The sequence below is a fragment of the Phasianus colchicus genome, chromosome 4 (assembly GCF_987193195.1).
Source record: "Phasianus colchicus chromosome 4, bPhaCol1.hap1.1, whole genome shotgun sequence".
In the NCBI taxonomy this organism is placed as follows: Eukaryota; Metazoa; Chordata; class Aves; order Galliformes; family Phasianidae; genus Phasianus; species Phasianus colchicus.
The window spans coordinates 70113188-70136957 of NC_143439.1; the positions used below are offsets into that span (position 1 = coordinate 70113188).

The 23770-nt window shown below is 43.6% G+C and overlaps 1 protein-coding gene across 13 annotated transcripts in view; it reads right to left on the bottom strand.

Moving 5' to 3' along the window:
- The window catches only part of SLC4A11 (solute carrier family 4 member 11), a 134645-nt gene that overhangs the window by 40563 nt on the left and 70312 nt on the right, over positions 1-23770 (bottom strand). For 12 of the 13 annotated variants that reach the window (XM_090139903.1, XM_090139906.1, XM_031588147.2 and 9 more), the window contains 5 exons: positions 16233-16279; positions 11240-11471; positions 10578-10640; positions 9966-10047; positions 1712-1835 (listed from right to left, as the gene is read on the bottom strand). In XM_090139903.1, the coding sequence (XP_089996029.1) occupies positions 1712-1835; positions 9966-10047; positions 10578-10640; positions 11240-11471; positions 16233-16279 (548 nt within the window). The remainder of the gene's footprint in view (positions 1-1711; positions 1836-9965; positions 10048-10577; positions 10641-11239; positions 11472-16232; positions 16280-23770) is intronic. The other variant, XM_090139904.1, reaches the window with a different exon arrangement.

Consider the following 23770-nt stretch of genomic DNA (forward strand, 5'->3'; position numbering starts at 1 on the left):
ACAGTGACCCTATCACTTCCCTGGGCAGCTGTGCCAGTGCCAGAAGAGTTTTTTTCCTAATATCCAACCTGGACATCATCCCAAGTACAACTTAAGCCTATTACCTCTCATCCTCACTTTGCTCTGTGAGCACTCGAGTCTTTTCATCCTACATATTAGAGAAGGACAAGGATCTGGGTTCCTCAGTACAACAGATGCTCACTCTCTGGGCTTTTTCTCCCCCTCCCCAAGCAAGGCTCATTTAATCTGTTAATGTCAGCAGGTTAATTATTTTAACTGCTGTACCAGAAATGCGTATTTAGAGCTGGCTAGATACAATGATTTAAAATAAAGCACATTGGCAACCGTGGTTCTGCTTGGCGTCTCCTCCCTTTCCTTAATTTGATGCTGTCCATTGGAACTGCAAACTTTCAGGATATGAGCGGATGCGGAGCTGCTTGTTTGGCGCTTTGCACGTAGTTGGCTGGAGATAAGCTCACTGCCACACATTGAAAGATCAATGCAATTGTGAGCAGGTTCAGATTTTGCCTGCTGTTTCTCATAGGGAACATCAATATGTTTTCAGCATGCTGGGCTTGAGATCAATGCCAAATGCATTGAACTGCTCAGTTGGGAAAGACCCGTCAGAAATGAGGAAACACCATTATTTCCATATAAAACACCATTTAAACAAGGGTGATGGTGGATGCACAGGAGACAAATCAGACCAGAAGGTCCCAGGGTCACTCAGATAGCACTGAAAGGCAGGAAACTGGATCTGGATTTGTCCTGTTCCAAACAAGGTCCCAAACTTCCCCAGTACCTCTCAGGAGCACAGACCTAGTAACCCCAAGGTGTGAACAGCCAGCTTAAGCATGAAAAAGTCTTTAGCTTTGAACCTTTCAATCATTAGTTCACAGGACACACTGATTTGATTAAGCCAGTGCTTTCTAGGAAGGGAAGATGCTGATTCCCAATTGACCTTGATGTCTTCCCCCAATATTGTAATAAATGAGCACATTAACAGGTTATTAGTTCAGCATGTCTGCAACACAGAACCACTAAGCACACCCAAGCAAACTTTAACCTTGCTATTTCAAGTACGGAAAGCTAAGGAAACGCTTTTCAGAACACCTCAGCATAATCTGACCTTCCACAGGACTCCTATTCCACATGTACACTGTCTGGAATAAACAGTCTGGGCAACAGCATGGAAAACCTCAGTCTTTTTGGTGCCCCATTTGCCTTAAAAATAATGCACTGCCATTGATTTTACAGAAAGAGAGAAAAAATGACATTGGGAGAATCCTCTTAAGAAAATGAAGAGAAATAGTCAGATATCATGAAGATGATTGAAGAGATGGAGCAGCTTTCCTATGAGGACAGGCTGAGAGAACTGGGACTCTTCAGCCTGGAAAAGAACTTACTGCAGCATTTCTGCAGGGTGCCTACAGGAAAGCTGGGGAAGGACATTTTATAAGGGCACGTAGCAACAGGATGAGGGGAAACGGTTTTAAACTGGAAGAGGGTAGATTTACACTAGATATTAGGAAGAAATTCTTTACTGTGAGGGTGGTGAGGCACTGGAAGGCATTTAAGACCAGGCTGGATGGGGTTGTGAGCAACCTGGTCCAGTGGGATGTATCCCTGCCTATAGCAGGGGATTGGAACTAGGTGATCTTAAAAAGGTCCCTTCTAACTCAAACCATTCTATGATTCTATGAATACTCACCATTTTAGGAGGTGCCAGGACTAATATCACAAATCTGACTTCACAGGAGTTCTCACCCCAGTTCTGAGGCCTCTCAAGGCGACTGATGCAAACGTGACGTCGCTGAAGGGACTTTATAGTGCAACTGTGGGGAAAGATGGCATGGTTATACACAGCACTACAAAGCACACTGAACACAATTCTCCCTCTTCCATCTGCTTTCTAACAACAACAACAACAAAGATAGCAATGTACCTTTTATTTGTAGTACTACAGAAACTCTTGCAAAGTAGCCCTCAAAAAATCCAACACCTACATTAAACAAACACAGTTCACGCCTAATTTGATCCCATCTTCTAAAATGCTTTTGGAGACACGAAGGCAAGATGCCAAATGCTTCCACCTCTTTTGCCTTGGGCAGATCTGTTTGAATGGCTTTCCCTCTTTGCTCTCAGCTGTTATTTTTCTATGAACTGTACCAAGCCAGCTTTTAAGTTATCACCAGCCCAGACTGCAGCTCTCCTTAATTATTAAGTAAAAGAGACTTAGAGTCTCATACTACTTCCTAGCTCTTTTAGAAGGCACAATGAGATGTATCTGCCTATCAGTAGTAAAGTATGACTTCCCATAACAGTGACTTCTTTTTTTCTGGTTTGAAGTCACTCACATTGCTTGTTCCATTTGATTTGTCCAGCAAGATCAATATCATAGTCCTTAGACCATCTTTCCTCTAATTTCTCTGCCATTAAACCAGCCCATCTTTCCTTTTCAGAGATATTCTAACGTTTTCACATCCTGATAGTCGTTCCCAGTCATGGCAGCTGAAGATCCTTGGCTGGATATGTACTAGTAAGAAGCATGTTACATTCTTCATGAAGTTCATAACTTGCATACCAAGTCAGCTCAGCAAATATCCCCATACTGAGTTTGCTTCTGATCTGTCATCAGGATGTCAAGTGACCTATGGATATTAGTCTCAGAAAGGCACTTGTCCTAAAGCAACCCTACAGCTTCATTGTAATCACATAGGTTATGACTATGAGGACAGTATTTCATATTTTCTACTTCCCTTTTACCAAGGCCTCTTAACCTCTTCCTAGTCAAATCATCCGAAGCAGCCTTGGGAGAAGAGGGGGTGGGAAGAGAAATAATTAAAAAAAAATCCAAACAGGTCTTAACATCAAGTCTTTAAGTCATGGAAATAGAATGCAAGTTAGCCTTTTTCCACTAGGCCGGCAGTTCAGAGTTGGGAGCTTCAGAATTGCAGCCATTTTTACCTTTCCTCTCCAAGGAAGAAATAAACACCAGTTTTCACAAGCAAACAAAAGCCTTCAGTAGCAACCCTGCTGCAGCTGGACAGCATACAAGATTATCATGGTTCAGGAAACCAATAGAACCAATGAATGAATTCTGCACTAAAAGGAAAGCCACCAAGTGACCCAACACCTTAATTCCTCTTACCTCACCTTCATCTACTGGAAGAAGTGCACAAAAATGAATGGTTAACACACACTAGAAAAAAATAAGCCTTTTTTTGACCTCCTCTCAGCATTTTCAGACCTCAGTTGAAAAACGCTTTGGAAAGGATGGATTTCTGGACATTTTGTACATAATTGACAGATGGACCTGTTGATCTTGTACAGCTTTTCCCAACCATAATGATTCTATATCCATTCTGGAAATGGCCACAGACAGATACTAGACACCTATTGCTCACAGTGCTGTACCAACACTTTACAAACAAATCTTTCCTTACCACATCTATCAAACAGCTCCCAGCATCTCAAGAAACTACTGAAGCCCATAGCACTGCCAGAGACAGCTTCCTACAGGCCAAGGGTTGATCACACCAGCACATGGCCAACTGCCAGAAGTAGAGCAGGTTACCAAGGCATGCTTGTGAACACATTTGCAAGTGATACATAAGTGCAACTTATCATTACCTCCCAATAATGCTGCTCAGCAGTACCTGTCTGTCTGCTCCACCACATTTGAGTAAATCCAGGAGCTGAAATCTTGCTAAAAAAAAAACACCAGTGAATTTCTGCTCTTACCTGAGGAGAAAAAGTGTGTGGGATGCCTGCCTCCCTGGATATGATATGTGAAATCATGTTGCAATAAAGTTATTTGAAGAAATAAATACTATATAGGGCTATAATTAAGCCAGCTACTTGTTCTTCAGATTAAATGTCACAGCTGCTTTTCTCCCTCAACTGGCAGTAAGATGCTGGAGCTTGACAAAAGGTGCTTTAAGTTGCAATAAAGGAGGTTCAAGTTAGATATTAAGGAAAAATTCATCCTGGAAAAAGCAGTCAGGCATTGGAACAGACTGCCCAGGGAAGAGCTGGTGTCATCATCCCTGCAGGTGTTCAAGAACCATGGAGATGTGGCACTTGGGGATGTGGTCAGTGGGCATGGTGGGGATGGGTTGGGGTTGGACTTGATGATCTCAGATGTGTTTTCCAACCTTAATGATTTAATAAAACCAGAATCAAAGCTACCCAAGTGAAATCCAGCTGTTTCTTTGTCTAGCACTTACTGTTCCCACTTCTTTGTTTTAATTCTGTAAGCCAGACAAAATGAACCCAATCTGGAATCCTTTCTAGAAGCGTGCAAATACTTGTGAAGAAAATAAAGCCTATTTGGTTCACATGGAGCTACCTTAAGCTGTGCAAATTCATAAGTGAAACTTTGCAGTTCAGGCTAAAATAAAGTCACTTGAGTAGCACATGAGTAAATTTCCACTTAAAGAGAGATATTTGGACAGTAAACAACCAAAGCTCCTCCAGAAGCCTGAGGACTGGCAAGACATTTTCAGCTGACTAAATCAAGTATGGTTTGGCCAAAGCCTCCAAGTTGCTTTTTGGTTTGAGTTGAGCTAAACGTGATTCTCTTCTGGTTTGGCCAACAAGCAGAAAAACCTATTTTCAACCCATTATTACTCACATAAGGAAACATTTGGTTATGATTTAACAAGATGCCAGGTTGCATTCTCAGCAGTTTCATCATTATTCTCCAATAATTGAGCTTATAAAAAAAAGGCCATTTGAATTATAGCACAAATTCCTGCTTTGCTGCCCTCCTCCTTCCGGGCTGCATATCTTGCAGCACCCAACGTGGCACTTGAATGGTGAGAATTGGCAGCATTTCACCAAAATCACACAAAGTCACACATGCCACAGTTCTGCCCTATGCCCAAGATGTTATCAGATTAATAATATCTCTCAGAGAAGTCATAAAATGGGTCAAACTATGGAGACCCAAGAGAAACAAAAAGCATCTTTAAGCTGGGCAAGAAAGGAAGTCATTTTAGAAAGAAATTATCCCCTGCAGTAAGAAAAAATGCCCAGTAGAGGTAATCAGCTAGCCAACCTTTTCCTGTCCCAGTGCAGAACAATAGTGACACTGCCTGTTCTCATCCACTGCAAATAAATCATTGGCAAAGCAGCTCCAGGCACAGGGCTTTCAAAAAGCAGAATTTACAAGCGAGGAATGGAACTGCAACCAGCAGGCCAGCTCACCAGCAGTTACAGAATCACAGAATTACAGAATCACAGAATTGCCAGGGTTGGAAGGGACCTCAAGGATCATGAATCTCCAACCCCCCTGCCACATGCAGGGCCACCACCATTCCACCTAATGCTAGACCAGACTGCCCAGGGCCCCATCCAATCTGGCTTTGAACACCTCCAGGGACGGGGCATCCACAACCTCCCTGGGCAGCCTGTTCCAGTACCTCACCACTCTCTCCGTAAAGAATTTCCCCCTGACATCCAACCTATATCTCCCTTCCCTCAGCTTAAAACCATTTCCCCTTGTCCTGCTGTCACTCACCCTTTCAAAGAGTTGATTCCCCTCCTCTTTGTAGGCTCCCTTTATGTACTGAAAGGCTGCAATGAGGTCACCCCGCAGCCTTCTTTTCTCCAGGCTGAACAAGCTCAGCTCCCTCAGCCTGTCCTCATAGGGGAGGTGCTCCAGTCCCCTGATCATCTTTGTGGCCCTCCTCTGGACCCTCTCCAACAGCTCCCTGTCTTTCTTGTACTGGGGGCTCCAGACCTGGACGCAGTATTCCAGATGGGGCCTCACAAGAGCAGAGTAGAGGGGAACAATCACCTCTCTGTCCCTGCTGGCCACCCCTCTTCTGATGGAGCCCAGGATCCCATTTGCCTTCCGAGCCGCAAGGGCACACTGCTGGCTCATGTTAAGTTTTTCGTCTACGAAAAGTTACGAAGTTAGTTTGGCACTAGGACGGTTCGGAAGTACAGAGCAAAATCACTCCAGGATGAGTATTATTTCTGAGCGACAAATGCACTGTGCTCTAGAAAGACACATCCTCTCTAGTGGTTCATCTCTAGGGGAGTTAGGGAGAAAGCATTTCCTACAACACAGCGCAGCAGAATCCACCCCTTCCTCCCTGAACACACTTGTAGGCACTAAGGTTTGTCGTTGTTCTTGTCGACAGCTCTCCTTCAAGACTCAAACTCCCAGTGAAGGGTTTGGATTTTACAAATCCCTTCAATAACACAGCATGCTTTTGACTCTAACACACCAACGAGGGCAGCTATAGGTACATTAAAAATCACTACTTTGAACCCAAGCAACACTTAAAGATGACTGCTTTGAAGTTTGGGGGAAAGGTCCTTGTATCCAGAACTCAAAGTCCAGTTAAGCTGTTCAATAGCTGCCTTGTTTGATATCCAAAATAACCTCAAGCTAAGTTTTGAAAGGCTACCTGGTATTTTGAATTGTCCTCATATGAATTTTTGTAGTAAGGTTATATGAGAGTAAAGAATTTTATAGCAATGTGGGATGCAAGCCATTTCATCTTCAGTTGCAGAGAGGCTTCTTCCCCAGCTTTACCTGTTCAAACAGCTCTAGCAAATCAGTTGAATGCACTGAAATTAAGCCCTTCACCAATCTGCACGCCAAATCAAACCAAATTCCAAACCAACCAAAGGAAACAGTTCTTCATTTACTCAATGCAGACTACAAAGCAGCCCCCTGGTTTCATATATATATATTTTTTTAAAGGTTTCAATTCTGGAAAGCAGAAATTATATTCATCTTGCAAGAAGAGCATTGCCTGGAGGTGGTACTGCCTGAGGAGTTCTGCTCTGGGAGCATTTGTTCTATAATGCATCAGCTGGTATTTCTCATGCAGCACACCAGTTAACTGGCAGTGACTGCAATACCTCTAGAATTACAGGTTCTACATCTCATCCCAGGAATCAAAAATGTTGGGCATTCACATCTCTACTTGTCACACAATAATGGTAGTAATTGGTCTTGATAAGACGTGGTTGTGATCAGTCACTTTTCCATACAGTGCCTGCTGGAAAAGGGGGACTATTCTTTGACTTTGAGCCATGAAGTTTGGCAAGACTAAACCAACAGCTCTTATATTGGCTTTTTTCCCCATCTAGACATGCAAAGCATCTACTTTACCTCTTTCAGACTCTGGATCACAGTGAATTAAGCTGGTTCCTAGAGAAAGCAGAGCTTCTTCCCAGCAGTACATGTACCTGCTGCAATCATTGCTTCCTGGAAGACTATCATAGTGTCTCCACAAGTTCCTACTAAAAGCAGAGCTTCCTCATGTCAAATGACCAATTAAATACGATGGATGGGGCACTGGACAGCCTGACCTAGTGCTTGATTTAGTGGTTGGCAACCCTGGGCAGGGGAGAGTTGGGACCAGGCAATCTTTGATCTTTGAGTTGGGTTCCTCCCAACTCAATTCATTCTACAGTTTTATGATATACAAATACATAGCAATCTTCACTTCTCTGCAGGTGAGCATCACTTGCTAGTGGGGCACGCAGCCCTGCATTGCTCTCAGCTACACAGCATTTTAATGAAGGAATCCCAAGGTTTCCATGTGCTCACGTACCCTGGGTAAGGCTGTGGTGAGAACAGGCATAGATAATTCTTCAAATAAAATCAATCTCTGAAGTCTACTGTGAATGGGAAGTCAGTTCTTTTCATTCAAACCTTGAGATCTTCAGTTTCAACAGCTTATCCTGTCCCATGGACATGGCCCAGGCTCAGATAATACTTCTGACCTTGGTAGTGGATCAACAGACCTGAAGCTGCCAGGAGAGCATCAATTGCAGCAGAAGCAGAATAGCTACTTTACCCTAGGTTTTCCCCACCTCTCTACTCCCTGAGGTTTGAGTGAAAGGAAAGAACACGCCCTCATCCCAACAAGAGGAGAAATGGAAGCAAGTTTTTGTGTCCTTGAAGTATACTGCTCTGCAGAACCCACTGAAAATCCCCAAAAGCATTTTTTCTTCAGGAATACTTTGACATTGTACTTCTGCATTGCATTTGAGGAGAAAAAGTACTACTAAAGCTCTGAGCTGCTCCTCCTCATTAATATAATCTTATTATGATACCCAAACTCCTTTCATTTGCTAGGAAGAAAAAGTTAAGGTGCATAGAAAACAGCAGAGCTAATTTAAATCTGTACTCTTTGTTAAATTTAAGTGCAGTATAAAACAGTAAAAAGCTATCTTAGATTCTTCCCACTCACACAGGAAAAAAATCATCAACAAATTCCTTTTACTTCAGAGTTTGCAATGTTGTTTTGCAATCTGACTTCAAGAAAAACGTAAGGTCTAAAAATATCATTCTCAATCCATTGCACAATAGCTACAGCAGCAATACAGTGCAATAATTATATAATTACAGTTAATAACTCATCACTGCTTTCCCACCACTTTCTTCTCCCTCTTCAGAGTAACAAAAAGAAGAAACAAGGAAGTTTTGCCCAAGACACCTTCAGGCTGTAAGCTTGTTTTTCAGATCATGTCTTGTCATGGAAGCTAGCATTATTTAGATGGATATATTCAAACTTCTGGCTCACTTTCTACAGAAGTACTGATCCTACCCTTTTCAGCTTCGTGTATATCATCACAGCATTCATATCATAACCTCTACAAGTGCCTTGTTAAGTCAGTGCTCTCTAAAGCTTTACACAGAGCCATATCACATGCCATAGCAGGAACTCCCACCTCTGCTCTCCCTAAAGTTGCATGCACATTCCCTACCATATCTGTGGTATGCAACACAGAAACAAACTGCTCAGAATCCCTCTATGTTGACCCACAGAATGACCATTTTTGCTATATGAACTCATCTCCTCACTTGAGAGAACTACTCTGTGCATCCCAGGGATAAGAGTAGAGGCTGACAGTAGTACACATGGTGCAGACATCATCCAATTGACTTGCTCCATAGGACAGACACCTCTGACATGCAGGAGTTCTCTTTTGTAAGTGATTAAAAAATTAAAAACAACATCTATCTCCAAGGCAGAATAGCCTACATTTCTTCCAGCTGTAAGCAGAAACGCTGCTAGGAGAAGGAAAGCTATTGTGACAGCTGTCCTACAAACCAGTTGTGAATTTTGCTACATGTTTGTACTCCTTGAGAGCCTGTAGGCATATATACAACACAGGTTAACCCCATTCCCAGATAAATGACTTGGATATCTCGTGACAACTTGACTAGAGATTACATATGAATACAGAAACGGAGAGATTGAAGTTAGATTGCTTCAGTTGGCTCAGTGACTCAGACTCTGGCATTTCTCCGTGAAGGGACAGCTTGGCTCACTCTACACACTTGACTATGGGACAATGATTAGAAAACCAAGCAACCCAGCTTCAGTCAAGTGAAAACTGGGGTGAAGTCATCCTGGCTTCTAAATCCTAAGTGACAAAGCCCTTACTGCCTTATGGAATTGCTTCAATGTTTAGCAGTGTTGACAGTGTCTGAATTAATTGCCAGCAAACAATCAGTGTCTGAATAGTGTCTGAATTTCTGAATTCAATTTCTAGTTGCAAGGTTTTGATGTTTGCAAAGGGCTTAAGAAGTCTTTCAGTACGAGGTCACAGACTTTGGCAGTAAAAGTAGTCCATGATCAAGTTCATTTGTCCTTTTTTCAAGAGCTCCTAATTAACATCCGTAGTAATTAGAATAAGCGGGCTCTGAATTTTTTCAGCATTGTTTATTAACCCTAGATTTAGACAGCATCCAGCAATGTAATGCCTTGTGGAGACTATGGTCATCTCTGCTCAAACTGCTGCTTGCAATTCGTTTGCAAATGAGCCCAATCTCAGAGAGCCCACCAGGTCAGGACAGATGGTCAGAGAAGGCCTCACCACTTCAACTTAAAGAGCATATTCTCAACTGCTATTCCTCTCTGCAGTAGGAATAGTTGCAAGTTCTGAGCAACTTGCATATTCTGATAATCAACAACCCAGGTACTTACATGATACAGAGCCAGGACTGCTGATACTGCACCCCTGTGACTGTTGCTGTGACCCCTTGAATTGTATCTGATAAGAGGTGAACTAGGGGAGAAGGAAAGAAGTGTTACAAGCTTGTTCATATTAGCATGCAGCTACAAATTACATTTCCTTTCAAACTGAAGCTAAATGCTATTACCAAGCATATTTAGTTGCATACTGGATGGATGCAAGGATTGGGAATGACAATAGGAAGAAGTGGAAACATTTGAATTGATGCCTTTGAATTCTGCCTTAAACTATTTGCAGCTTGAAGAGGCAGCTGTTTTCTCCCTCTAACATCATTCTACCACGATATTAAATTATTAGAATAGCATTATTCAACACACACAGGACTAAAAGAGACTTCATCTTCCAACTCCCATGCCCTCTCTCCCCTCTTTGCAAGTATTGTTCTCTCAGATCGTTTGATAGCACCGCTTAGTTTTTCTTTATTGGCAGAAAGCCTAAATTCAAGATATAAATGCAAAGCACTAAGACAGGCAGCAAGAAGTAACCAAAGCATGAACATGCTTACTACATGCTCAGAACTTGACATATCTGTTAAATAAATTCACTCAGGCTGTGACAGTTACATTTGAGGTGCGATGTACATGTTTGTATATTCATTCCTGTTGGCTCTGAAACGTCATGGATGCCTACAGAGAAACAACGCTTAGTTAAGCTTCTTTACACCTTGGGCTAAAAGGCAGTGTTTTAGGTTGTGCTATGACATTCACTGGTAGATAAGGTGACACTTAAGCCAGTGTTTCTACGTCTACCCCACTTTTGAGTTTCTAGAGTAAACCAATGAGCCTCTTCCAGTGAACTAGGGTCAATGTGAAGGCTCAGCCTTCCCCAAAAAACTGCTCGTTCAACTCAGAATTCCTCAGCCTGTGTGAATTCAGTTGGAGAATCACAAGGCAAAGGAGCCACTTCTGAAGGGACACCAGAAAGCATCTCCCCGCAGAAGAACATCTGACACTTTCCTAAGGACAATCACTTCTAATGTGATTGTCCAACTGACAGCAAATTCCAGTGCTGGAGACCTCTCCTTCAGTAGAACATTAATGCATCTAAATGAAACAGGGACAAAACTCCACTTAAACAAAACTTTGGAGATGAGGCCCTTCAGCTTAGCTGACTAAAATAACCCCCAGCATTGCATGCAACACGCAAATTTGGGAAGCATGCATTAGCCACCAATGAAAAGGATGACTAATAACTGTTATTTGGAAACTAATCAAGTATGGATTACCATTCCCTTCTCGTGGGGTCCCTGAATCCGTGAATAAAGTGCTCATGATTTTTTCAAAGTTACAGCTTGGCTCAGTGTTCTCGGGGTCTTCAGCAAAATGTTTCAGCATCTCTCGAAGGACATCATCCAAAGAGGTGGCTGTTTCATCAAGGATGATGCTGGCCCTGGCCAAGAATCCATCCAGGTCTCTGTGGGCTCTGACTTCTTCCTCAAAATTCTTTAATTTCAGGTACTGTATTAAAAAGAGGCCAGAGCATTAGACAGCTGTATCAATACCAGACAAAGGAACAAGGTTTTGTAGTTTACAAGACAACAGCTTTTTCTGATATTACTGTCAACAAACCAATGATTTCAGAATCACTTTTTTCAGATCACATTGCAAAAGTAGTTTTTTATACCATTAATGCATTAAAAGGCAATGTCAAGGCTTATGCTAATTGAGGGCGATTGCATGGTCACAGTTTACACCCTGATGTTGAACACAGTGATGAATAAACAAACAATTTCATTTCCTAAGATAAAAGATAGCAAGCTTACAGTAGCATCTTAAGCCTTCTTCTGGTTTAAACAATTCAACATGTTTGCAATGACGTGGACAAAGCTGTCAGGAAGACATTAACTCCCAGCTCAGCAGAGTGAAGAACTGCTAGTGTGCATCTCTGGGCATCCTATGTCAGCTCTTCCCAAGAGCCATCTCCCCAAGTCCTCCTTATTTAGGAGCTCAGGGAGGGAGATGAGGAACTCCCATGCAGCCCAGTGTCTTTTTATTCTTCCTACATTCTTATTGTTCTCACAAGGAAATTTTCTTCCTCTCTACCTAACATTTAGCTTTGAATCAGTGCATGAGAGGAGGAAAACCAGATGGCAAGAAAAGGCCAGTACTGCCTCAACTCTGCTGGTTCTGTCTGTTGTCCCAGTCAGACTTGCAGACCTTGAAATGGAAGAAACAACCACACTGTATTACAGAAGCTCAATTCCTTTCTTCATTTGTCAGGTATGACATTTGTTAATTGAATTATCAAACTGCAGATTTGTTGTTCCCATTTCACAGTTCTTAGAAATCCATGCACGCAGTTAACACTCTCAGTAGTGAGTCAAGGACTGACAGTCCTGTCCCATCCTTCAACAGCTTGAGATAAAACAAGGAAATAGGACTTGCATTTCATTATATGGATCTTCCATCCCACAGGAAGCTAGACAAGATGTTATGAGTCTGCGGACTGGATTTTAAAGATGCATTTAAGCCTACGACTCCCCTCAAACTCAGTAAGATGTACACTCCAAATTGCTTTAATAAAACTGAAACCATGCTGCCTCCACAACAAAGACCTTGGCTCGTTGCCCCCCTGTCATAGGGACCACTATACTGCTTGAGTCATGGATCCCTTCCTCTCACATATACCCACTCCACCTTTTCCATTTATAGCCTAGACACTAAGAAAAATGCTAATATCTCACTAATTACTGTAATTATCACAGCAACTATCAAGTTGTCAGTACACATCCATTGCAATTAACACTGTTTTACTTTGCATCAATCATTTCTTACATAGCCTTGGAGAACTGAGACTGAGGATTCTCTGAAGGATTTCATTGCCACCCACAAGGTTTTACTGCCATCTGCTCTTAGGAGAGGAGATAGTGACACAGCTATGTCACCATCCCACCTAAGGTGGGAGGTGGCAGAACTGCAAGTGGCCAATCCATCTTAGGCTATCACTGCATGAAAGCAGGTTAAACCCCTATCACCACCTGTAATATTTGCGCTCGTGAGTTCACCAGGTGACCAGAACTTCTCTCAAAGGTGTCCTGTTCCAGCTTGTTTGGCACACAGAGTCTAACCTATGATGGATGTTCAAACAGTGGAGAGATTAAACAGTCTACAGAGGATTTAGAGGAGGTTCTAGCTGGATTTTATGAAACAACTCTTTTCCTAAAGAGTGGTCAGTCACTGGCACAGTCAGGTGGTGGAGTCACTGTTCCTGGAGGTATCCAAAAACCATGGGGATGGGGCACTTGCAGCCACAGTCAGTGGGCATGGTAGGGATGGGTTGGGGTTGGACTTGGTGGTCTCAAAGATCTCCTCCAGCCTTCTGGATTTTATGATTTAACAAAAATGGAAGAGCAGGGAGCAAAGGAAGTATCAAGAAAGTTAAGGACAATTGGAATGCCACAGCATCAAGATCTCAAGAACGTAAAACTGTTTTCATGTCATCAATTTCTCACATGCTTGAGAGAAGTCAGCAGTAGCAGAACTATGAAAGCAAGAAGTTGGCTGATAGATAACAGAAATGAATCAGAGGCATTCAGCAGATGGCTATTATCTGCCCACATCATGTCAATCAATGCTGATCCTCCACTGATCTGCACAGGACAGCAGCATTTGCTTGTTGAGTTAGGATAGCAATGTCAGCAGCTTTGATGCAAGTCACAAGGATTCAACTCAAATGCAAGATTTTGCACCTGGGTCGAGGCAATCGTCACTACAAGCTGGGGGATGAAAGGATAGAGCACAGCCCTGCCAAAAAAGACCTGGAGGTATTGGTGGATAGGAAGGGGGACATGAATCAGCCCAGAAAGCCCAGGCTTTTAGCAGGGTCTGTGGTGATAGAACAAGGGGAAATGATTCAAGCTTAAAGAAGGTAGAAGTAAGTTGGATATCAGGAAAGTTTTTACAATGAGGGTGGTGAGGTATAGGAACAGGTTGCCCAGAGACGTGGTTGATGTCCTGTCCCTGGAGACTTCCAAGGTGAGGCTGAATCAGGCTTGGGCAGCCTGTTCCAGTTGTCCATCTCTCCTGCAGTAAACAGGGATGGTACAAGATGACTTTCAGAGGTCTCTACCAACTTTAAGGACTCTTTGATTCTGTAACTCCAGCTCTGCAACAATCTTCTAATAATGCCTTCTGTAAATAGTTTTCCATACCTCAGCCCTGCCTCATTCCCCTGCTCCTATTCTATTATATGAAATAAGTACAATAACTACCCTTATTCCCACTCCTATAACACCGAGTAAGATATACACACAGAACACTGCAAGGCAGCACGCCACCATGAGAGGATATAAATATGTTGCTCGCCAGCTGAGACAAACCAAGAGCAAATTAGTTGAATTGCTGGTACAGCAACACCTCAGAGATAGCTCAAACAGAACCTGTTCCAGTCAGGACACCCACTGTTTTGAAGAGAAATTAATGACTACTCCTTCACAAATATTTTTAGCCAGATAGTCAAGTCACACCAGGATACTGCATGCTGGAAACTTCCTAGCAAGAAACTCAAGACAGCTACTCAATAGTCATTTTAATAGTATGTATTCCTAATTGCAAAGCTGTACAGTGCATCATAGCAAGAAGAGAAGCTGTCATGCTTCAGGAATAAGAATGCATTCAAACAGCCTCCCCTAACATCACACAAGCAGGACCCTTGGCCAACATCCATTAGACCAAGCGACACACAATCCATGCAAAACAAAGCTTTCAACACTCATCAAGAACATCCAAAATCAACGTCATCTGCTGGCCTGCTGCTCCACAGACAAATCCACTTAGAGGCTGCAAAAATCTCAGGAGAAGGTGTTCCCCAAAACCACATTGTCCTGAGCACAGTTCCACCTCTGCTCCTGCCAGATGCTCACAGATGTTTCCTCAGAAGCACACTGAGATGGTGATTAAGTAGTTCAGACTGTGAGCAGATTCCCTACGCGCCCATCAAGGGACGTACCAAACTTGTCCAAGACATGCACTGCCTTTCCAGAACTCCTCAAGGGAGGCAAGAGCCATGGGCTATCATCAGAGAACAGGGACAGTCCTGAAGAGCAACGTCTCTCCACACATAAAACATCTGACTAAACCCTTGTTCTTCTAGTGATGCTTTCGCCTGTGACCCAGGACCCAAATTCCTCTATGTTTGAAGCACAACAATTTTACTTGTCCACCGTGGCATTTTTTTCTCTCTAGCCTTGCTAAAGCATGCTATCCCCTCTGGTATTTGTTGCTCTACAGCACACTAAAACGCTCGTGCATGAACTACAGGCCAGAAATGCAAGAATCCTACAGCTCTGAAGAAAAACTCTGGAAGACGAGATACTTTGAGCTTCCAACTATTTCTTATCAGAAGTAGATCCTGCATTTGGACTTAGAATTTTCACTTTAAGTGATCAAGATCTTAGGTTACTTCCAGTCAAGTGTAACCAGCTCAAAGCAGCTTAGGCAGTTGTATTAGATAAGGCAAATTAAACAAGCCTGTAATATTAAATTGGCCAACATCAACGATGTTACAAGTTTACACAGCCAGTCCCTCCAGCCCAGGTGGGACAAGAGATGACAGCCTAAAGAGATGACAGCCTAAAGCACCACAGGTCATGCTTCAGCCCCAAAGATCAAGCCTGCAAGTGATATTAAATATCAGTTCATTTCCTCTCTGCATACTTTGTACTTTCATAGTTGGAGGTCTGCAGTAACACAGCCTATGGGAGGTTTCTCATGTTTCTGCCTTATCATTATCAAGTTACTGTCTCAAGAGTAAACTAAACACTGTTTCCCAATTGTCCTCCTAAATGGAGTGTTTCCATGTATTTCACTCCTGCTGAACTTCGTGGGGGCAGATCTGATTAGTGGGAATAAACAGGAAATCAAGTCACAGCAGTGTCTATGGGGTGTTTGTGCTTTCAGCTGGAAAGGAACTAAGCAGCCTGAGTCTCTGTGGTGTATGCTTGGATCCCTTCGCAGGCAGCTGCAGAAGAGAAAGTGATGAATTAACATGTCAAGGAATTGTCTGGGACAAAACACAGTGAAACAATTACAGAGAAATTGTTTGGAGAACGAGCAGCACGTTGGCTTTGTATTCTTAAATGAAGACTGAGGAATTTAGGGAAGAAGGTATTAATATATCCTGCTCTGGCCAATAAAACCCATCTCCCCACTCCCACGGTGTGCTTCAAAATCCTTTTCTCTGCTTCTCCATGAAGTCTATCACCCGGAATCCCTGCTTACCTTCCTCGATGTGTGTAGTAACACGCAGCCAGCACTTTCATTTTCAGCTGGAAAAGAAAAAAAGTTAAACAGCGTTACTATCACAGGCATCTGACAGGCAGCACAAGGCTCAGGACAAGATAAAGTATCACTCCTGGCAGACAGAGGACTATATCTAGAGAAAAGCAGAGATTCAATTTTCACAACATTTCCCATTTAGGAAATATAAACCAAGTGCAGAAGCAGCCTTTTACCAGTCTGATCAGCCACAATTTGAGTCTTGTAGCTTTCTGGTTTGTTTTTCAAATTCCCTGAGTATTTTTACCCTTTACTACCCACCCCCCTCCCTGCTGCTTCCCCCCAAATCTAATTCTTAATACTTTAGGTAATCATTTAATCCCATGCATCGCTGCTTGATAGATTGAGGCTAAGATTGCATGAGTCACTCTCGTTTGGAAACCATTCTTGTCCTCGTTAAAAAGTCAACAATAACACCCAGGCACTTCCAAGGGAGCAGGCTGTGAGAGATCACACGCAGTGACTCGAGGATGAGCACATTAGTGTCCCATCAACTCACCACTCTGCCTCCATAAATCAAAGCGTAAAGCAACAGAGCTCTTAAGAAAACTGCTGTTTAGAGACTATTAGCTGTCACTCACTATGAAGTTGAGCTGTGGGGACAGAGGTGTCCAAGAGTTCCTGGTCCAAAAAATAGCGTTAACATTGTCTTAGGGTGTCTACGAAGCAGATTTTGTGATAGAAACTAAAAAACAAATGAAATCCCATTGTTTTGGGTTTTTTTTGCCATGGCCCCCTCTCTTTGCTGACTGCAGACACAGTGGCTTCTCTGCAGCATTACTAACACTGCAGGTATTGTTCACCCTTCTCCTTCAAAATTTTCACCTCCCAACTCTTCAAAAGAAACCAAAAGATTGTGCAGCTACTGAAATTATGAACAGTCCTTGTTCAAATAAGCATAGTGACACAGAAAAAAAAACTACTCAAGACCAAAAAAGCCTTTCCAGTGCCAAGCTGTGGAAAAACACAGGGATGTAATACAGTGTTACAGACATTCATGGGACATTTGTTTCTTCTACATACCTCATTTTCCAAGTATCAGACTCAGAACTGCTTCAATCCCACTCCACAGGATGACTCCACTACAAGCTCAGTCCCGCTGCCCCCTGCACTCAGCACTTTGAGTGCTGTGTTCTGTTTTGGGCCCTACGCTACAACATAGATATTGAGAACCTGAAGTGCATCCAAAGAAGGGTAAACGGAGCTGTGAAGGGTCTGGAGCACAGTTCTTATGAAAGCAGCTGAGGGAGCTGGAATGGGTCAGCCTGGAGAAGACGAGGTTCAGGGGAGACCTCATGATGTCCTACAACTGCCTGAAAGCACACTAGGGTGAGATGGGAGTTGGTCTCTGTCTCCAATTAACAGTTATAGGGACAGAGATAATGTTTTTACTTTGCACCAAAGGTGATATTCACACTCAAATGGTTAAAACACTGCAGACTGGAGATCAAACTGGAGACAGAAAATGGGGAGAGGACTGCATTCATCTTGAAATAAAATGGTTCAGAGGCTTTGGTTACATCACTCAACTTCTTCTAAAGTTCACTTGGACATCCTACACGTGATTAAGAGCATCACTTAAGTCTGCTGGCACAGCTGTTCCAATTATTACTGCTTTTGACACATTCTTTGGAAAGCACAAGCTGTTTTATCTTGAAAATGCTATTTATTATTAAGAAGTAAGCACGCAACTAAATCAGAAACATCAAGCATTTTCCCCAGGCTTTTCCATTTGTAGTTCTCCAGCGCTCACTTATTCAATTTACAGCCTAATTACATATGCAGAAGTATGCTGGAAGATTTGGAAGCCATAAATATTCATTGAAGAGAAAACATGTTTCGGTTTTTCAGCTTTTGCATAAAATAGTTCTAGAGAAAAAACACAGTCTTGAACAATAGCAAGCACGTGCTAAAAGCTGATATCTGTCCTCTGTCCTTCACACCACGCCTTCACATGCATGCAAATGCAACAGAAATTCATGTTGTCCTTTTTATCATGCAGCATCTCTTGGCTCCTCTTATCAGCTTCAAGTGCATATCAACCCTTTATGCTGACAGCTCTCTCAAGTACTCATCATGAATGAGCTCCGAGTGCTGCTTTATCAACACAAGCAAAAACATCTAATTACGTCTGTTGGACCAGAATCTTTCAAACTTCTCAAAAAAAAAAGCTGTTTTGGGCATAGAGGTAATGTTTTGGGAACCTCATTCATCATTTCACCAAGGCAATGCACTGTTCAAACTCAGTCCAGGAAGAGGAGACCGATCCCAGTTCTAGGCTATCATCTCAAAGACCCATTAGCATGCTATAGCATTACTGAAGGACAGTTGCAAACTAACAGCAATATGGAATCATGATAGGACAAGAGGTAACAGCCCTAAGTTGCACCAGGGGATGTTCGTGTTGGATATTGGGAAAAATTCCTTCTCCTGGCAGCAGTCAGGCAGGAATGGGCTGCCCAGGGAGGTGGTCCATCCCTGGAGGTATTCCATAACCACAAGAAGTGGCACTTGGGGATATGGTTTAGAGGGCATGATGGGGATGGGTTGGGCTTGGTGGATCTTTGAGGTCTTCTTGAACCTTAATGATTCTGTGAAGAATAGGAAAAAAATACACTCATTCCCCAAGTGTGTTTATGCCCAGCTTAAAGAATATCCACTTACCTACCACAGACAGAAGAACCTGATAGGCAAACCAGGACAAAATCATGCAGGAGATTGCCCATGGCATGTCTATTAAGTGATGGCTGTGCTCAAGCCTAAGACCAACATGCATCTGCCTGATATCTATTTTCCTCAGCCTCCTGACACTATATTACTGCTTCCACCTCCAGTTTTGGAGGAGCCATAAAGATGCAACACCCTCAACCTTCACACTCACGCACTTCACTGGGAGCAGAAAGGGCATAGAGAGCCATGGATTCACCCCCTATCTACAGGGAGGCAGATTCTATCTACCTATCAACTATCAGCTACACCTTGCTAACAGGAATAATTTCACACCTGAGTGCCAAGATTAAGTATACTTAAGCAGAGAGGTCAGGGTCACATAGTATTCCCATTTCTATGTTCATGGTTCTGCACGCTGGACAAAGCAGGCTGCACAACTTTATATTAGGCAAGCGAGTTATGGGCATTTTATTGTCTTTGTTCTCTCACACAGAGCAGAGCTGCCAGGGCTGCTGACCTTAGCTGTTAGGCTGTGCTCCAGGATCCGCTCAGGATAACCAAAAAGTCAGCAACACATCTCTGGCATCCCCTGGGATCACACCAGGGCAACACACACAGCCCAGATTTCTAGGAGGCACACATCCATGTGCACAGCATGCTCTACAAGCAGCTCCCTGGGAGTTAACATCAACGTTAGCAATGGTGGTGAATTGCCAACATTAGACTTGCTCTCGTGGCCTTGTGTGAGCACACTTAGACCCCTGGAGGAACAACATGGCATGCCTCCATTTTGTCCTATCCTTCCACTTGCAGAATCTGGATGGGTCCTGGATGTGAATAAGGCAACTACATACGTGGAAGCAAGAAATGCAGCAGGAAATCTATTCCCTGTAACTTGAAGCAATTCCACTGGCTGCCTTAATATAAAATAACTGATAGTGACACAGACAAATCAAGTCTAATTGCATTTTTTAGCCTCTTTTTACAAAGGCAGCCCTGAAAACAAACCCATGGAAGCCTTATGCCAAAGTTTAAGACTATTCACATTCTCTCGTAGTCATGGTAGATGCCCCTCCTTGAAGATGCCCAGGTCAGGCATGGTCCTGATGGTCAGGCAAGACAGGGCTCTGAGCACCTGATGGAGCTGTAAGCATCCCTGTTCATTGCAAGGGAGTTGAACTAGATGACGTTTAAGGGTCCCTTCCAACTCAATTCTCTGTTTGAGACTCTATGATCTCCTTTCCATTTCTTTCTTGCATAGGTCCCCAGTGCTGCCCTTAACACCTGAAGAGACCTAAAGCCATTGGATCAAAGCAGCTCTGCAGGAGATATTTGCAGTATCTTTTCTTTGGAAGATAGGAAAGCAAATCAGATCATTAATGCAATGGCTGTAGAGGTGTCAGCAGAGGTTATTTTGGATCTACGTGAGCTCCCCAGCATATCTGGGTGAGCAGGCTAATAAATGACAACAGAACACTACATTAGCATGTTCACATTAAAAAAAAAAAGCAAGGATCTGATGTAAGTGGAAGTACTTGAGCATGGATTGTTCTGTTTTATAAATGAAAAATTTTGTCTAGGTATTGGTGATTTCTCCTGGGCCCGAAGCAAATCTAAGCTTCAACTACTTGCGTAAGGCAGTTTTGCAAGCAGCAAAAACACTCTTGCTTTTACAGTGTCTTGCCTTTAAAACAAAATTAAATCCCATCAACACATGTCAGGAGAAGAGCTCGTTAGCAGTAGCAGAGGTACCACTTGCTCCTTGCTGGCAGCAAGGTATTGCACAAGCAGGATCTCAAGGGGATTCTTTGCTGTTCTACAATTACTGTGCCGAGTCTGGCCTCATTCCCATCAGACTTGATGGATTTTAGTTGGAAAGAAAGTTTTGATAATTGTGTATCAACCACCCCACATTCCTAAGATAGGGCAGTGGGCTAAAGAGCAAAAGAAAAGCAAATATAAGCTGAGTTCATCCCTCCAGCTGACCACCAGGTTAAAGGCAGGTGGCAATAAGAAACAGGCTGCCAGTCTCTGGTTCAGAGAGGGTGGGGAGGAAATCCTCACCTGAATACTGCTCAGCACAGGCATCGAAAACAACTGACCTTTGAACTTCTTTCCTGTCACTGCAGAAGGATTGGAAAAAGGCAGCACAGAGGCATCTTGCACAGACAGGACAAGAGAGTTGAGTACTGTGCCACTCATCACACCTCCTAAGTCATAGAATCACAGAATGGCCTGGGTTGAAAAGGACCACAGTGATCATCCAGTTTCAACCCCCTGCTATGTGCAGGGTCACCAACCAGCAGACCAGGCTGCCCAGAGCCACATCCAGCCTGGCCTTGAATGCCTGCAGGGATGGGGCATCCACAGCCTCCTTGGGCATCATGCACTCTAACATTCACACATCTCAAAAGTAATTCTTCAACAAAAAAAAAGAAACAATCGTTTTTGTAATTAAATTAAAAGGGGAGGGGAAGGGGGAGGGGAAGCTCATTACTATGCCAACTGGAGGGATAAAGCACTCCAAATTTTGGGGAGGCTGTCCCAAAGCAAAGGACCCAAAAAGGTGATTGCTGCCTTTGTGCAGAGCAGCCTGCACTCCCACCCCCACCTCCCTCAGCTTTGTGAGTGCTGCTTTGAAAACACCCCAGCCAGGAAATTAGGAAGGAGGCCATCCATCCCCCCCCAACACAATCGGTGCATCCACTTTCCATTAGAGTATAGGAAGCTTCAGGAGTCCAACATCCCACCCTGACATCAAACTGCTAAAACAGGAGTTATCAGATGGAACGCGTGGGTCAGCATTGTGCCTCGAGACATAAAAAGGACCTTGGTATTAATGTGAGGAAATGTGACTATTGTGTGCAGAATGATACCCATTCAGGCCCAGACCACTTGTCTCTGGACGCTACTCTCTCTGGAATATCCTTGGCGCCAGCATCCAGTGTTTCTCCTCATCCCTTTTAGGAAGAAAAAAAAAAAAGCCATCTCTGCAGGGGCCGACTGTGAGCTGGAGCCCCATGTTTTGCAGGGAGCAGTGGTGCACGTGCGTGCCTCCGGAGCGTGTTACAGGAAACCGTTCATTCCCCGTATCTAGGAATGATCAATTGTCCAGAGGGTGGAACAGGCTTTCATTTCTCGTGAAGCGTAAAGAGTGTTCCGCTATTTGCCCCCCATTCCTGCTCTAATAAAGAGCCACATCCTGCCTCCCCATTGGCTTTGGGTTGCCAACAGGATTTTGCCCTCCCCTTTTCCCCCTCCCAGCCCAAAAATATGCTCCTCCAGGCACCTCTCTGCAGCCAAAGCCACTGATAGAACCACCAGCTGCAAGCAGAAATGCATGGTACAAAAGCTGAGCAACTACAGCTTCACCAATCCCTGACCAACTGTGCTTGGGTTCAGGGAAACACTACAAACCCCTCTACAACAGTCCAGTAAGGGGAAGGCAGGGGGGAAACAAAGCTGTTTCAAAACGCCAAGGTGTAAAAACAAGATCTCAATGACAAAACTGTTTGCCTACATGATTTAAGAGACCTGCCAAGCAGGTGAGAGTGCCACAACTGCCTGCAATGCCATCACCCCACACAACATGCAGACCCACTGCAATGTCAAACTTGAGCTACCCACACATACCAACCTTCAGAGTCCATCTAAACCGAACTGCTGTACTAATTTGTGGGGATTTATTTCCCAGGGTGCTGCAGATGAAGCTGGAAGAAAGCAGTTGAGCCATTGAGTTTGATATTTGGGCAGCAGGTAGAAACAATACCTGCAGACTCAGCTCCAGGGGAATTTAGGTACAAATTTACACAAAATACACAAAGACTTCAATGCAATTCTAGATACCACAACGACAGAAGGCTTAGCACACTTCTAGATGAGACAATAGGGAAGGCCACAAAACCATGCAAGGATGCTTGCAAGACAATACACAGCTAGCCTGGCAGGTACTTCACAAGTTGGACTTGATGCTCCTTACAGATCCTTTCCAACTCAGGGTATTCTATGAAATATCCACGGCTTGTAACACAGATCTGGAGAGGAAAACTTCCCCACTGCACACCAACTCACTGATGCTCCCCATCCTCCCTGGTACCAGTTCCCAGCTGGAGCACCAAGCTTGATTTTTTTTGATACTTGATTTTATCTCTAACACTGCTATGGGGATTCCTTATCCAGGACAGGAAGGGTAGGGAAGAAATACTTCACCCAGTGCAGGACCTCAGCACCAATTCCTGCCAAAATAAACATGATGGGGTACAGAGCTACCATTAGGGAAAAATTTCTCTCCCAAAAGGGCAGTGATGCACTGGTACAGGTTGCCCATGGAAGTGGTGCAGCCTGGTCTGGTGGTTGGTGACCCTGCACATAGCAGGGGGGTGGAAACTGGATGATCACTGTGGTCCTTTTCAACCCAGGCCATTCTATGATTCTATGAGTTCAGAGGTGTGATGAGTGGCACAGTACTCATGCCAGCTGCTGAAGAACTGTGGAGATGCAGCACTGAGGGACACAGTCAGTGGGCATGGTGGGATGGGTTGGGTTTGATGATCTCAGAGGTCTTTTCCAACCTTAATGATTCTATGATTTCACTGTACGCCTTCACTGCTATCTCAGCTCACGTCTCAGTCTCTTTATAAACCATCCTGATCTTTGTCAGAAATGCAGATTTGAGACACTAAAGCATCCAGCTTCAGAGAACAACCCACCTTCATGGTAGAGCTACCAATACTGGAGTTGGACTCCATCCTTCTGAGTCCCTTCCAACTCTGGATATTCTATGATTCTACATTTGCTGAAAACAGATGTCT